Raw genomic sequence first — 16809 nt, forward strand, 5'->3', positions numbered from 1 at the left:
ACTGCGAGAGGAGATCGATGAGCTTGCAGGATAGGCAGATAGGTGTCAGATGCAGCTGAAATGTAAAAAAAAAATCTTAATTAATACATTTTGTGTATAGAGGCATAGAATACAAAGACAAGATGGTAACGTTAAACTGTTATAAGACTCAAGACAATTGGAAACGATTTTAGGCACACCAATTATAAGAATATAAAAACAGTGGAAAAGGTGCAGCATCGATTTATTAGGATGAGGGGTTATAGTTATGTATCGAGATTTGAGGAGTTACGGCTTTTTTCACTGAAGCTGAGGAGGTTCAAGGGTGATCTGATAGTGGTGTTCAAGATTATTAAGGAGTATGATATGGGAAATAGCAATAGGTGGTTTCCATTGGTAGCAAAAATGGTAACGAGAGCACAAATCAAGATAATCATAAAAAAAATTGAAGAGAAAGTTGGAAAAGAAATTCTTTGTATAGGGTTGTTAGAATGTGGAATTCTTTGCCAGGTACTGCTGTTAAAGCAGAGTCCAAAATTCTTTTAAAACAGAATTTGATAATTGCATGAAAGGAGGAATTTTGAAGGGTACAGGGAATGGATGGGTGGCACCAGTGGAGAAAAACACGAGTGCAGATTTGATGGGTCAAATGCCTTGTTTCTGTGTTTTACCTGTGCAGTGACCTTTTATGATTCTACACTAAAGCATTAGGTATGGTGAGTAATACTTTTGATTCATCAAGAATGGAAGGTGGGGAGGGGAAGGAGGTAAATAAATTGTAGATTTTAAATCCAGCTCTCTTCGCTGATATGTCTTTTTATTGTTCAGCATAGAAGAAAAAGTGTTCCCCGGCTCAACCAGAATCACAAGAACCACACGATGCCTGCTGTGCGCAGGCCCACAGGGAGCAGGCTCTACGGTTCAACAGTCATACTCCCCCCTCCTGGGGTTAGAGGGCAGGCACGGTGCTCAGGAATGTGACGTCATACAAGAAAAGCACAAGTAATATGGGTTGTAAAATCAGGACCACAGAACCAAATATTTGAACAATTTTTACAACCCGAAAGCAGAACCTACACTGACAATATGAAACATTTACTGTACTGCAGCAGCTGATAGATTTCACTCGGTTGTCCAAGTGATAATGTTTATATAGTAAAATATTCTACATGAAAAAGTATTTGCTTTCCAAAAAAAAAGTTTCTTCACCCTCTGTACCAACAACATTGGATTGCTTTTGTGTGATGTCAATGTTTCAGTTTGACAGTGCAAAATAAGTTATTGTTCCTTCGCCTTGTAGGTAGTTGGACTGATAAGGTCAGCAGGTAAGAGAAGCACACTCCCATTCTGTCATCCTCCCACACTTCAGTGTTGCTAGAGTGTACTGTAACTGTTCAAGTAAACTTTTCGTGATGGCTATGAATTGTAAGTTTTTAAAAAAAGACAAGCACAACTAATTTAGCAACAGTGCCATATGTGAGGTACATAAACAAAGGAAGGGTCATCAAGGACACTCAGTATTGGGCACAGCACAGCAAGACCACAAGGAGCGGATAAGGGAGATTTAATTTTTTTCTAAATCACAGATTTAAACATATGTTCTTAAAGGAGATTATGTAGAATAAGAAATAGGAGGAGTAGACCACATGAACCCTCAAGCCTGCTCCGCCATTCAATAAAATCATGGCTGATCTCCGACCTCAACTTCACTTTCCTGCCCGCTCCCCATACCCCTTGATTCCTTTACAGTCCAAACATCTATCGATCTCAGTCTTGAATATACTCAACAACTGAGCATCCACAGCCCCCCGAGGTAGAGAATTCCAAATATTCACGACCCTCCGAGTGACTAAATTCCTTCTCATCTCAGTCTTAAATGGCCAACCCCTTATCATGAGACTCTGCCCCCGAGTTCGAGACTTGCCAGCCAGGGGAAACAGCCTCTGTGTCTACCCTGTCAAGCCCCCTCAGAATCTTACATGTTTCAATGAGATCACCTCTCATGGATTCTGGCATTCCACATGCTTCTTAGTAGGGAGAGAGCTGTTGCTGTATGGTTGAGGGCACTTGATCACGAGTTCTTAATCACAAAACACCTCGGCCCATTGGACACTATTATTAATCTAACCTTTTGAGAAAGTTTCAGCAGTGAGGAAAGGGTTTCTAGTAAGTGGTCAAACAATGAAATGTACTAGCCTTAAGAATAAGAAATGGTTCAAGCTTTATCCAAACCTAATTTGCATTGGTTAGAGGAACAAAAAATACCCATTAGTTTTTGCTGCCATTGCAAGCCAGGTTCAATTCAGGGATTTGCCTGAAATTTGAAGTGGTGCTAGGTTCCAAAACTCCACATCTAAGCAGAGACACAAAGCTAACCAAGGGTCAAGTGAAAAATGTTAATATTTTATATACCAGTTTAGCCAAGTCACCACCTTCAATACCAGATTAGCCATTATTTACCAGTTGCTTTTTACCCACAAACAGGAGAGAATTAAAATACCAAGCAAGCAGGTTTCAATACTTTGCCACAACTGGGAATCCGACCCAGTCCCAGACAGAACCAGAAACGGATAATCAAGAATCAGGTGACCATCCTTTAGAACATGTTGAATTAGTGCCAAGCAGTCGTCGTCTTTTGACTATTTCTATTTATTCCTTTGAAAGACACAGCAAGAGGAGTCACGAAATAATTTAGCTTTGGGAAAACAATGTGACCTCTCCTTTGCATACTATCTATGGGACAGAGCTACAACCACTCCCACCCACATCCCTCTTGTCTCCTCTCCAGAGGGGATTTTCTTTTACAAATATTGTATGGAGGCTAGGAAAATTTTTAAAAAAGAAATAAGCTGGAGAGAACAATTCCACTGAAATGTTACGTTTAAAATAATTTCACTAGTACTGGAAAAAACAAGTTTCAAAGCAAATGTATTCCACTTACGAGCAGCAGGTAATGGTAGCTGGTCACCCAATCATGACACAATCATACTACTTATAACGAGCCAAAATTACACTGTAGATGTAATTTTCTCCTCTGGTCAGCAAGGTGCAGGACATCTATTGTCTAATAATTAAGTATGGTACAAGAAAGCCAGTTGGTCCCTGGAACCTACATCTTCCAAAGGATAATTTGTACCATCAGGGACTCTCTCTAATCCAATCTGCAGAGATAATTGAATAGTAACCATAGGAATACTTCCCCGAAGAGAAAATTTTGTGAAACTTCTCCATAAATTTCTAAAATTTTAAACAGAAATACTTCAGGACAATAGTCGGTTACTGAACTCAGTCACATTGCATTCCACAGGTAAGAGGGCAATGGGCCAAAGCAGGACAGAATCTATGATTCTCAGAATGTTTGATCATCTACCAAGCAACACAAGAGGTAAAAATATTCACATCACTCAAAATGCAATTCAAAGTCACGCTGGGTCAGTTAATGTTCTTTGACAGGCTAAATGACGTTTTCTCATTCCTGAATCTTAAGCTTTTCATTGAATCATCTGTGCTTATCTTCTCTAATCTTAAAACCCTTTAATTCCAGATATTGACTGATCACCTTGAAGTTTTACTTTTCCATTTACTTACTTTAAAAAAAACTTGAACAGAGTTTTAAAAAACCTTTTACGTTATTTGCAGCTCCCCAAACAGCACTCAGCAGTTTCATTCGATAATGGAGACCAACGGTATCTCCTAAACAATTAATGGCTGCCCTCAATTAAATAGAAAACATTCACTGAGTCTTGCTTTTCCTGTATTTTTTTAAAAATTCGTTCATGGGATGTGGGAGTCGCTGGCGAGGCCGGCATTTATTGCCCATCCCTAATTGCCCTTGAGAAGGTGGTGGTGAGCCGCCATCTTGAACCGCTGCAGTCTGTGTGGTGAAGGTTCTCCCACAGTGCTGTTAGGAAGGGAGTTCCAAGATTTTGACCCAGCGACGATGAAGGAACGGCAATATATTTCCAAGTCGGGATGGTGTGTGAATTGGAGGGGAACGTGCAGGTGGTGTTGTTCCCATTTGCCTGCTGCTCTTGTCCTTCTCGGTGGTAGAGGTCGTGGGTTTGGGAGGTGCTGTCGAAGAAGCCTTGGCGAGTTGTTGCAGTGCATCTTGTGGATGGTTCACACAGCAGCCACTGTGCGCCGGTAAAGGGAGTGAATGTTTAGGGTGGTGGATGGGGTGCCAATCAAGTGGGCTGCTATGTCCTGGATGGTGGTGAGCTTCTCGAGTGTTGTTGGAGCTGCACTCATCCAAGCAAGTGGAAAGTACTCCATCATACTCCTGACTTGTGCCTTGCAGATGGTGGAAAGGCTTTGGGGAGTCAGGTGGTGAGTCATTTGCCACAGAATACCCAGCCTCTGACATGCTCTTGTAGCCACAGTATTTATATGGCTGGTCGAGTTAAGTTTCTGGTCAATGGTGACCCCCCAGGATGTTGATTGTGGGGGATTCGGAAATGGTAATGCCGTTGAATGTCAAGGGGAGGTGGTTAGACTCTCTCTTGTTGGAGATGGTCATTACCTGGCACTTGACTGGCGCGAATGTTACTTGCCACTTATCAGCCCAAGCCTGGATGTTGTCCAGGTCTTGCTGCATGCGGGCTCGGACTGCTTCATTATCTGAGGGGTTGCAAATGGAACTGAACACTGCGCAATCATCAGCGAACATCCCCATTTCTGACCTTATGATGGAGGGAAGGTCATTGATGAAGCAGCTGAAGATGGTTGGGCCTAGGAAACTGCTCTGAGGAACTCCTGCAGCAATGCTGAGATGATTGGCCACCAACAAGTACTACCATCTTCCTTTGTGCTAGGTATGACTCCAGCCACTGGAGACTTTTCCCCGATTCCCATTGACTTCAATTTTACTAGGGCTCCTTGGTGCCACACTCGGTCAAATGCTGCCTTGATGTCAAGGGCAGTCACTCTCACCTCACCTCTGGAATTCAGCTCTTTTGTCCATGTTTGGGCAATTTTCCACATTGTCGGGTAGATGCCAGTGTTGTAGCTGTACTGGAACAGCTTGGCTGGAGGTGCAGCTAGTTCTGGAGCACAAGTCTTCAGCACTACAGCTGGGATGTTGTCGGGGCCCATAGCCTTTGCTGTATCCAGTGTACTCAGCCGTTTCTGGATATCACATGGAGCGAAACGATTTGGCTGAAGACTGGATTCTGTGATGACGGGGATATCGGGAGGACGACGAGATGGATCATCCACTCAGCACTTCCGGCTGAAGATGGTTGCAAACGCTTCAGCCTTGTCTTTTGCACTGACGTGCTGGACTCCGCCATCATTGAGAATGGGGATGTTCACAGAGCCTCCTCCTCCCGTTCGTTGTTTAATTGTCCACCACCATTCACGACTGGATGTGGCAGGACTGCAGAGCTTTGATCTGATCCGTTGGTTGTGGAATCGCTTAGCTCTGTCTATAGCATGTTGCTTCCGCTGTTTAGCATGCATGTAGTCCTGAATTGTAGCTTCACCAGGATGGCACCTCATTTTTAGGTATGCCTGGTGCTGCTCCTGGCATGCTCTTCTACACTCCTCATTGAACCAGGGTTGATCCCCTGGCTTGTTGGTAATGGTAGAGTGAGGAATATGCCAGGCCATGAGGTTACAGATTGTGCTGGAATACAATTCTACTGCTGCTGATGGCCCACAGCGCTTCATGGATGCCCAGTTTTGAGCTGCTAGATCGGTTCTGAATCTATCCCATTTAGCACGGTGGTAGTGCCACACAACACGTTGGATGGTGTCCTCAGTGCGAAGACGGGACTTAGTCTCCACGAGGACTGTGCGGTGGTCACTCCAACCAATACTGTCATGGACAGATGCATTTGCGACAGGTAGATTGGTAAGGATGAGGTCAAGTAGGTTTTTCCCTCGTGTTGGTTCGTTCACCACCTGCCGCAGGCCCAGTCTAGCAGCTCTGTCCTTCAGGACTCGGCCAGCTCGGTCGGTAGAGGTGCTATCGAGCAACTCTTGGTGATGGACATTGAAGTCCCCCACCCAGAGTACATTCTGTGCCCTTGCTATCCTCAGTGCTTCCTCCAAGTGGTGCTCAACATGGAGGAGGACTGATTCATCAGCTGAGGAAGGGCGGTAGGTGGTAATCAGCAGGAGGTTTCCTTGACCATGTTTGACCTGATGCCATGAGATTTCATGGGGTCCAGAGTCAATGTTGAGGACTCCCAGGGCCACTCCCTCCTGACTGTATATCATTGTACCGCCACCTCTGGTTGGTCTGTCCTGCCAGTGGGACAGGACATACCCAGGGATGGTGTTGGAATCGTCTGGGACGTTGGCTGAAAGGTATGATTCTATGAGTATGGCTATGTCAGGCTGTTGCTTGACTAGTCTGTGGGACAGCTCTCCCAACTTTGGCACCAGTCCCCAGATATTAGTGAGGAGGACTTTGCAGGGTCGACTGGGCTTGGTTTGCCTTTGTCGTGTCCGATGCCTAGTGGTCCGTCCGGTTTTATTCTTATGACTACTTTTTTTAAGCGAGATTTTACAACAGAGTGGCTTGCTCGGCCATTTCAAAGGGTGATTAAGAATAAAGGACATTATAGAAATTTGTGATGAGAGATCACAAAGGAGTGTTCTATGTATTCAGTACAAGCTGCTCCTGGAGTTCCACGTCAAAGCTTGAACTCTCTGATAAAATTTGCAACAGTTTGCCAATTAATTTATCCATAGTAACCAAAATGCCACTTTGTTTTGATTTATAGAAACCAGTTTAATCAATCGATAACAAACCCATACCACATTCAAAAGCACCCAACCCCTTGTGCACACATTCCATTTGGAATCAATTAGCTTGTAAATACATTATACTATTCACACATGCAGTATAATACGCAATGCAAGAGGGTCAAAAGTCAAGTCCTTCATCAGAACAGTTTTCTGAAATGTATGCTTTAAAAAAGGAGATTTATAGTCAATAGTTTGATTTTCACAATGCGATCACATTCCAAGAGTTTGCATTTTAATGACTGGAGACATCTATCTATATAGTTAGAAATCTTAATCTAACACAAGTTCATCATATCATGCTGTTCATACATTTCATTATCTATAAGCATGAGGTCACTTCCCATATAATCACTGGGAACAGCCAGCTCTACCTCTCTGATGCCACCTTTGATTCCATGATTGCCTGTGTGCAGTCAGACTGCCTTATCAGACATTAAGTCATGGATAAGACATAACTTGGTCCAGTTGAACATTAAGATGACAAACTCTCTTATTTGGCTGTTAACAAAAATATCAGTATTCTTGCTCGCAATTTCATTCCCCTCACCAGCAATTTGCACAGGCTGAATCAGAGGGGACATAAGCTTGGTGTGTTTTTTGACCCTGAGATGAGCTTCAAAACTTCTTATCCTACTGATCACCAAGACCACTTACTTCCATTTCTGCAATATTGCCCCTCCCCGCCTTCACTTCTGACATCTTGTCTGTGCTTTGATTACCTCCATACTCAACTTCCTGATCTTCCCTGCTGACACAAACTCCAACTTGTCTGAAACTTGCCCACCTGCATCTTGTCCTGCATTAACCTGCTCACACCCATCACCTTCTTGTCCTCCACTGTGTTCCTATCCCTCGAAACATCTAATCAAAATCAAATTCAAAAACTCCCTTGGTGGCCTTCAGCTGTCTCTACCCTACCCTCTGGAACTCCCTCCCTAAGGCCCTCTGCTTTGCTACTACTCTCACTGCCTCCTCAAAACCTCTCTTTGACCAGGCTTTTGGTTAGTTCCCATAACTCTCCAGCTGTGCCTCTTGCCCCTGACAAAGCTTCTGCTTCTCACCACTGCCATTAACTCTGTTATGGCACCTTTTTTGCATACCTAGTGGCACTTGTGCTCCATTGCTGGTTCTGGCTGCTCTGAATCTGGGCCAGTACACACAAACTGGGTTTAATCAGGGCCAAGTCATGTGTCCTCGATGCTTCTCGCCCTCATCGCCTCCGAGTAGGTCAAGCCTGCTTCCCTCACGATTAAGGGTTCCATTCCCTACCTCTTCCCCTCAGTGCGCTCACATCCCAGATCCCAACCAGTACAATTATCACCATCATCACAGCCAAGCCAACTCCCCAGGACACCCCAGCGAGCTCCACAGATCTCACTCCACCTGTCCTCCAATGCCCCCAAACCTTTCCATACTGCCCACAGACTCTACATCAACCTCAAGTCCTGTGTTTCATATGCTGCCTTGAGTGCTCCTACCTCAGCCCCCATGAGTACTCCCATGGCCCAGCCCTACGAGCGCAGACAGAGCCTAGCCACTTAAGGTAATTTAGCAAATTCTTTTGATCATCTTTGTGGTACAAGAACTCCACCAATTAAACACTCCAAGGCATGGATTGAAAGTTAAATATCTGGACGACTGAACCCTAATCTCAGTTACATTCTACAGATGACATTCCTGTAGGCCCAACGTTCTTGGAAGCATCATTCTTGACAGAATCTTTGGTGTGTCAATTCTTGTCCCTAAGATATTTACTCTCTTCCATCAATGGATATTTGTCCATCTAGGGTAAATAGACAAACAATAATTTAAATAGGGGTGCGGTGGGGGTCGAACTCATTAGGACAAAGCTATGGGGAAAGGGAACAATTGGCTCCTTTAGATATCCAGTGTTAGCATCATTTTGTGTCAAGAGCAGCACAGCTAGATGCAGAGGAACCCTCTCTCCACTCTGGGTTAACAAGACACTTTAATCGCACCATCCTATAGCCTCGGAATAAGCTTACCATTTTGTACTGAATTCTAAGCAGTTTTGTCTCATCAACAAATGCCAACCAGGAACTGAGCTGACTATGTACAAACTCATTTCACTTCGGATCTTAAAAGTTGGCAGGAATAAAAAGTTTGGGTCTGATTAGTATGGAATGGAATCATACCCAAATTCAAGAGGTCAAAGGACAGTGTGTCAGCACACTGTCTCACACAGACCCCACATTAATTTCTTTTGATGAGTCAATTCCATATATTCATTGCTCCTTGGGTGGGGTTTTCAATTGATCATGCAAAGCATTCTAAACTAAACAACTCTTATCAGCTTGTGTTTTACAGCTGTAGTGTTAGATTTTCCAACACCTTTGGTCTATGAGAAAAATAACTTTGTTTATGTGCCATAATTCCTTGGGAAGATTTATAACACAAGCTGGCTCCAATATTATTGGAAGCGCCAATATATTACAGGACATAATATATGTCCTAAACTAGAAGCAATAGTATCTGCTTGCACCTTTCCTTCCTTCTTTCAAGGAACAATCCAACATTGCAATTCAGATTTCTCTACAACATAGCAAAAGGTGGCTGGAACAAAATCGAGGATTTGTTTTAAAAACTACTGAAATGAAAACCATAGTAGGTTAAAGGTGTACATTTAAAACAGGCTATAACCCAGATTACCAGATTTCATACAAGTACCAATTTTATAGATTGGCAATCTGATCAAAATTTTGGTAGAGTTCCTCTTCAACTGAACTGCTTTATTGGATAGGGACCTCCTGGGACAGAAAAATAGACTCACATTTATTGCATCAAGTTGGTGTCAAAGTTTTAAAATGATTTCATAATGATTTATTTTTCTGGTCTTCAGAAAAGTGCTATACAACTTCAAAAAATATCTGCCCCCTCTTGACAAAAAGTAACCACTTATGACCTGGAGATTTCTTTATTTTTAAACCCACTTTGAACATCTTTTCCCATCTTCTTTGAAGAAATACTTCATGAAAATACAGTTACACTTGCTGCATTCGCCCAATGCCTCAGCAAATTTAACCAGAGAGTAGTTAAGCTTCTTAAAAGGAATTCCCAGGTCTGATACCATACAAGTACTGAGTTAGCTGATGCTTACCTGCCAGAGTCAGGTATGTTTATTTTGTCTTCCAGGGCAATTAGCATGCTTATGTTTTCCCCTCAGTTGCTGATTTACTTGTATTGTGCACTTGGAAATTTCAGATTCTCACTGCATATTTCTATTTCTTTTGTAATTGACTACCATTGGCGAAGCTGTTCACCGTCACTAGACTCAGCATTGTACTGTTTGGAGTTGTTGTAAGCAAGTACAGTTGTTTGCATTTTTGTCCTCCAATTTCTCTCCTGCACAAATTATTAACTCTTTGCTAAGATACAGTTTAACATGCTTGGGTCACACTCGAGTACTTCGCCTAAGTTGACAGTAAATGTTTGCTAGATCATCAACTGTGTCACAGCTGAGCTCAATTGGTCCTTGTCTACACTCAGTCTTTTCTAGTAGTAATTGCTAGATAATGGTCAGGGTTGGGAAACCTCTAATTTTCCCTTTTCCAACCCAAGGGTATTGAGGCCAACTGCAGTGTCCCAACTACTGCCCCTGCTGAGATGGCCTGATTCAGCAGCTGCCTGGGATCAAATCCAGGACTTTCCTGTTGTAACCAGCTCAGCTGCTCACTGGATAAACTGGCCGAGGCATTTGGAAAGGGTAACAAGTAGTATTCTGTATTTTAACAAGTTGTTTATTCAAATAAGACAAGAAAAGATGGTTGGTGGGTCTCAAAAGAGGAACATCTACAAGGTTATAAATTGTTACTTTTGTTAATAAGTGAAGGAGGGATTTTCAACTGGTTGCGCTGAACTTAAAAAATGCTGAACTTAATAGTACACTCCTGCAATCAATCGTGGGTTGAATCTGTGAACAATCACTGTCATTGACAATGATTGATAGCTTCCAAGTAATCATTCAAGGGTGCCATTGCTGGAACATAGCCATAAAGTGCAGAGCAGAACGTAGCTATTCACAAGTGAAATATTATGGCACATTTAAATTGCAGAGTCTTGTCTTAAATTTGAAGTGGTCTGTAACATGCTGTGGCTTCCAATGTATGAAATCTCCCCTATTTACATTGTAGGGCAGATTTCAGAGCCCGACCAACAACAGTGGAGCAATTACACAAGTGCCATTACTTCCAATGAACAAGACTAAGTATATGGGCTGTGCAAACCAGCAAAGCACTCAGCCCAACCATGGCATGAAAAATTGCCCAATATCCCGTGCTGACATCATTGGTCATTTACATTTGCCGTCTGGAGTCGGCACCAGCATCACCTAATTTCTATCACAACACTGTTGCTGGAATCAGGGCTGCTGTTGGTGACAGCACTAATATAAAAGGGGTATTAGTGGTTTGTGCCAACATGTGGAAAATCTGCAAAGTAAACAAAACAGATCAAAAAATGGTTTAGCATGAATGCTGTACAATAGATATTGGTCAGCAGATTGTAATCCAGTGAAGAACATACTCAAGTTTAGCACTTTTTATTTTAAAACCAGACTGCAATTCCAAAAACAAACATTTGAATGAAACAAATTAAAGAGAAACAATACTTCCAATGTAAAGCACTCCCTTTACAGTTAGTCAAATAAAAAAATATTTTTGTGACCATTGGCAGGAATTACAACTGGTATCAACAGCCACCAGCAGCCTGTGGGAGACCTGGCATAATAAATCATTGACTCACTAGTGAGCCGTTCTTATTGTGCAAGAAAGGATCAGCCGACACATCTCTAGTCCCCTGACCATCAATTTGTGCCATTCATATACATGCTCCCTTTTCACTCTTGATATTTTTACTTTCATGTGTCAGACTAATAATCTTGCAAGTGATCCCTAATTCCTTACATCGCAGAATATCGTAAAAGGTATAGTGGGTGCAGGATTCTTAAACTGCATTCAGGAGAACTTTTTTTAGCCAGTACAAACAAGCCCAATAAGAGGGGGGGGCAATTCTGGACTTAGTTTTAGGGAATGATGCTGGGCAGGTGAAAGGACTATCAGTGGGAGAGCATTTTGGTGGTAGCGATCATAACTACGCTAAATCTAACTGAATTATGGAAAAGGACAAAGATAGACCAGGAATAAAAGTTCCCAATTGGGGAAAGGCCAATTTTACTAAGCTGAGATGTGATTTGGCAAAAGTGGACTGGAAACAGCTACTTGAAGGTAAATCAGTGTCAGAGCAGTGGGAGGCATTCAAGAAGGAAACAGTGATGGTTCAGAGCAAATATGTTCCTACAGAGAAAAAGGGTGGGACTCCCAAATCTAGAGTCCCTTGGATGTCAAGGAGCATACAGGGTAGGATAAGGCAAAAAAGGGAAGCTTATGTCAGATACAAGAGCTCAATACTGCAGAAAGCCTAGAGGAACATAAAGTGTAGGGGTAAAATTAAAATGGAAATTAGGAAAGCAAAGAGGCGGCATGAAAAAAATATTGGCAAGTAAAATCAAGGAAACCCCAAAGATGTTTTATAAATACATAAAGAGCAAGAGGATGACTAAGGAAAGAGTAGGGCCTATTAGAGACCAAAAAGGTAACCTGCTTGTAGGGGAAGAAGACGTGGGTATGGTTCTTAACCAATACTTTGCATCTGTCTTCACGAAAGAGAGGGACAATGCAGACATGTAGTTAAGGAGGAGGAGTTGTGAAATATTGGATAGGATAAACAGTGAGAGAGAAAGTACAAAGGGGTTTAGCATCTTTGAAAGTAGATAAATCGCCAGGCCCGGATGAAATGTATCCCAGGCTGTTGAGAAGCAAGGGAGGAAATAGCGGAGGCTCTGACCATCATTTTCCAATCCTCACTGGATACAGCCACGTTGCTGAGGATTTGAGGACTGCCAACGTTGTACCATTGTTTAAGGGAGAAAGGGATAAAGGGATAGATTGAGTAATTACAGGCCAGTCAACCTAACCTCGGTGGTGGGCAAATTATTGGAAAATATTTTCAGTGGCAGTGTTAATCATCATTTAAAAAGGCATTAATCAAGGACAGTCAGCATGGATTTGTTAAGGGAAGGTCTTGTCTGACTAACTATTGAATTTTTCGAGGATGTAACAAGGAGGGTCGATGTGGGTAACGCATTTGATGTAGTCTATGTGGATTTTAGCAAGGCTTTTGACAAGGTCCCACATGGCAGACTGGTCAGAAAGGTATTTTCCCATGGGATCCAAGGGAAAGTGGCAAGTTGGATCCAAAATTGGCTCAGTGGCAGGAAGCAAAGGGTAATGGTCGACAGATGTTTTTGTGGCTGGAAAGCTATTTCCGGGGGTTCCGCAGAGCTCAGTGCTAGGTCCCTTGCTTTTTGTGGTATATGTCAATAATTTAGAATAAAATATAGGGGGCATGATTAAGAAGTTTGCAGATGATACAAAAATTCGCCATGTAGTTGATAGTGAGGAGGAAAGCTGTAGTCTGCAGGATAATGTCAATGGACTGGTCAGGTGGGCAGAAAAGTGGCAAATGGAATTCAATCCGGAGAAGTGTGAGGTTATACACTTGGGAAGAGCAAACAAGGCAAGGGAGTACACAATAAATGGGAGGATACTGAGAAGTGTAGAGGAACAGAGACACCTTAGAGTGCATGTCCTCAGACCCCTGAAGATAGTTGATAGCAGGTAGATAAGGTGATTAAGAAGGCATATGGGATATTTTCCTTTATTAGCCGAAGCACAGAATATAAGAGCGTGGAGGTGATGCTAGAACTGCATAAAACACTAGTTAGGCCACAGCTTGAGTACTGCGTACAGTTCTGGTCATCACATTACAGGAAAGATGTGATTGCACTAGAGAGGGTACAGAGGAGATTTACGAGGATGTTGCCAGGACTGGAGAATTTTAGCTATGGGGAAAGATTGGATAGGCTGGGGTTGTTTTCTTTGGAACAGAGGAAGCTAAGGGGAGTTTTAATTGAGGTGTATAGTATTATGAGGGGCCTAGATAGAGTGGATAGGAAGGATCTATTTTCCTTAGCAGAGAGGTCAATAACCAGGGGACATAGATTTAAAGTAATTGGTAGAAGGATTAGAGGGGAGTTGAGGAGAAATTTTTTCACCCAGGTGGGTGGTGAGGGTCTGGAACTCACTGCCTGAAAAGGTGGTAGGGGCAGAAACCCTCATCATATTTAAAAAGTACTTGGACATGCACTTGAAGTGTCATAACCTACAAGGTTGCGGACCAAATGCTGGAAAGTGGGATTAGGCTTGATAGCTTTTTCTCAGCCAGCACAGATACAATGGTCTGAAAGGCCACCTTCTGCGCCGTATTTTTCTATGATTCTATGAATATTCACACTTGTCCAGACATCTGGGTAAATTCATAACTTGCCCAGTGAATGATGAGATCTCTCTTCAGTATATTTCAGCTTCTGGTTTTAGCACAAAGTCTCATGTAGTGTCATTCTGCCTTTCTGAGGTGAGTGTTAAGGTTTTAACTGCTTCTCTTTTTGTCACAGTAATACAAACTGGCATAGGATAAAACCAAACCACAAATTTATGGTAACTATTAATTTAAGGGTACCATTTTATTATAAAATGTTGGTAAACAAATAATTTTAAAAAGGTTTGGAGAGCACGATACCTTGACACAAATTGCATCGAAAAGTATTATTGCTACTTGCACCATATGTTGTTTTCTCTGAACCAAAATAATTTTGGGAAGCAATTTTTTCCATGAAAACAATTTAATAAAAACAAAAACAAAAACAAAAGGGGAAGTAGTAGAAAATCAAACAAAAACAGGATGGATTGATGTGACCAGTATTATACAGTGCAAGTTAGATCAAGAATAATGTATCAGGAGGCCAAATTCCAGCAATGCTGCCATCCACTGTCGATAGACTTCATAAGCAGTCTGCAAACATGGAAAAAGGTACCACTATTGTAGACAACGAGGTTGCTGTAATATAAACATAGCCCTGTAAATGTAGCCTGCATCTCACTGAAGACATGTTTGATCACTGCATTGGGGGGGAAAAAAAACTAAACCAAGGGATTATCTTTTTTTTTAATGTGCCTTTATACAATCATTGAACAGTTCTACAATTGATCCAAGGGCAAACGAAAATCTCCAGCTCTGAAAATTACTACAATTTTTTATGGAATTGATTTAAAAAGGAGACTTTGATATAATGGAGCTGTTGCAAACATCAATGTTGTTTTCAATATTAACACCTAATGTCTACAATTCAGCATTTAAAAAAAAATCAAAAGCGAAATTTTTCACTACTTCCATGGTTTTGGAGCGGGAGGGTGATGGTGAAGGGGTGGAAATCATGTATATTTGTTGAAGTTTATCAAATCTATCCTTAAATTGGAATTTTCATTACATAACCAATTACTTGAGGTAAGGGGTTACTTCTGAAGCAAAAAATAAAAATGCAAGATATTTGTATACTTCAGACACAACTTCTGTTTTTTTTCTAAAATTGAATATTTCAGTACTAGTGATGCTTTTCTTGAAAATGAATGTTTAAACAGTTTTTTTCCCCATTGGTGTCTGGTATCCATAAACACAGTTTATTAAAGTGTGGTAATAATGTCATCTTTCATTGTTGCTACTAACTTCAGAGTCAAAGTACCCAATGAATAAAAAAAATCTATTACAGTTTGACTGCATACACAACATTTCCACCCAAACTGTTAAGAGTCCTTCAGTTCCTATCCATACATGGAAGCAACACAGTTGTACACCAAGTCACCTTATTTTAAATTGTTCTCAGGCCCTTCGTTACAAACATCTCTTTCAGGCACAAAGTAAATGTAATCTATGTTGATATAGTACTTACGCATATATTTTAGTGTCTCTTCTATTTGTTCATGGGTGAGATCAATATTAACATCTGGAGAAATAAGAGGAGTGTGAAGCCAGTCGTCGTGATCATAACCGTAAATTGTATCAGCTCTTAGCTTGTAATGAGGCAGCTGCTCTTCCAGTAGACTGATGATTTCAACTTCTGGAAGATCAGTACTGTTGCACACATCTGGTGGGAAAAACATGGAGATAGTATTAGAACTGGTGAATTCACTGTGTTATTTCTAAAAAAAAAAGTACAAAACTGCAATGGCTGAAGTTTAATAACTTTCTTCAGTTAATAATGTTGAAGGCTAAATAGTACAGTTAATTCCTCACAGACAAACATGGACCAAATCACCTTATGGATCTAAACAGCAGACTTGAAGTAAAATGTGCAATTGTAATCCAAGCACCAGAATATTATCCAATTTTTATTTTCTACAGTGCTGGACACCAGCATGCTGGGGAAGACCAGAGGTCATGCGTATAAGATACGTCACGGTAGGGCTAGGTTAGATGCTAGACGGTTCTTCTTTTCCCCAGAGGATAGACTGATGGAACAACTTACCGGCTTGCAGCTGAGTTCAGACTCTGTGTGCCTTCAAGACCATTGCTGGACCAGCTCCTATGTGGTCTCCTGGACTAGTTCTGATTGCCTAAGGGGATTGGGGAGTAATTTCCCATATGTTTTTTTTCCCCCCTGATTGGCTGTGTTTTTTATTCCTGGTTTTGCCTCTCCCAGGAAATTACATGACTGACTGATGGGCAGGTAGGTATGGCTGCCTAATCGCTCCAGGAGTCACAGTTGTGTGATGCAGGCTTGATAGACAAAGGTCTTGTCCTGCCTGTTGATTTCATATGTTCGTATGCACTTTACAAAAAAAATGTATATCTTCCCACATTATTGAAAATCTTGCATCTAGTATCTGTTAAACATATCACGCCTTTCAAAGGCTTCACAACTGAAAATATCTCAATTCAGGGCAGCAGACTTCCAGAGGACAAATATCAAGGGGAGGAGGTTAGATTCTCTCTTGTTGGAGATGGTCATTGCCTGGCACTTAAGTGGCAACTAACATTCATGCCACACATCAGCCCAAGACTGAATGTTGACCAGGTCTTGCTGCATGCGGGCATGGACTGCTTCATTATCTGAGGGGCTGCGAATGGAACTGAACACTGCAATCATCAGCGAACATCCTCATT

General features: G+C 41.8%; 1 protein-coding gene across 5 annotated transcripts in view; it reads right to left on the reverse strand.

The window, feature by feature from the left end:
- Positions 1-16809, reverse strand: part of trak1a (trafficking protein, kinesin binding 1a) — a 264222-nt gene that overhangs the window by 104006 nt on the left and 143407 nt on the right. For 4 of the 5 annotated variants that reach the window (XM_068001811.1, XM_068001810.1, XM_068001812.1 and 1 more), the window contains one exon: positions 15596-15790. In XM_068001811.1, the coding sequence (XP_067857912.1) occupies positions 15596-15790 (195 nt within the window). Of the gene's footprint in view, positions 1-9850; positions 10060-15595; positions 15791-16809 lie in introns of those variants that run through there. The other variant, XM_068001815.1, reaches the window with a different exon arrangement.

The sequence above is a fragment of the Heptranchias perlo genome, chromosome 2 (genome assembly GCF_035084215.1).
Source record: "Heptranchias perlo isolate sHepPer1 chromosome 2, sHepPer1.hap1, whole genome shotgun sequence".
Taxonomy (NCBI): domain Eukaryota; kingdom Metazoa; phylum Chordata; class Chondrichthyes; order Hexanchiformes; family Hexanchidae; genus Heptranchias; species Heptranchias perlo.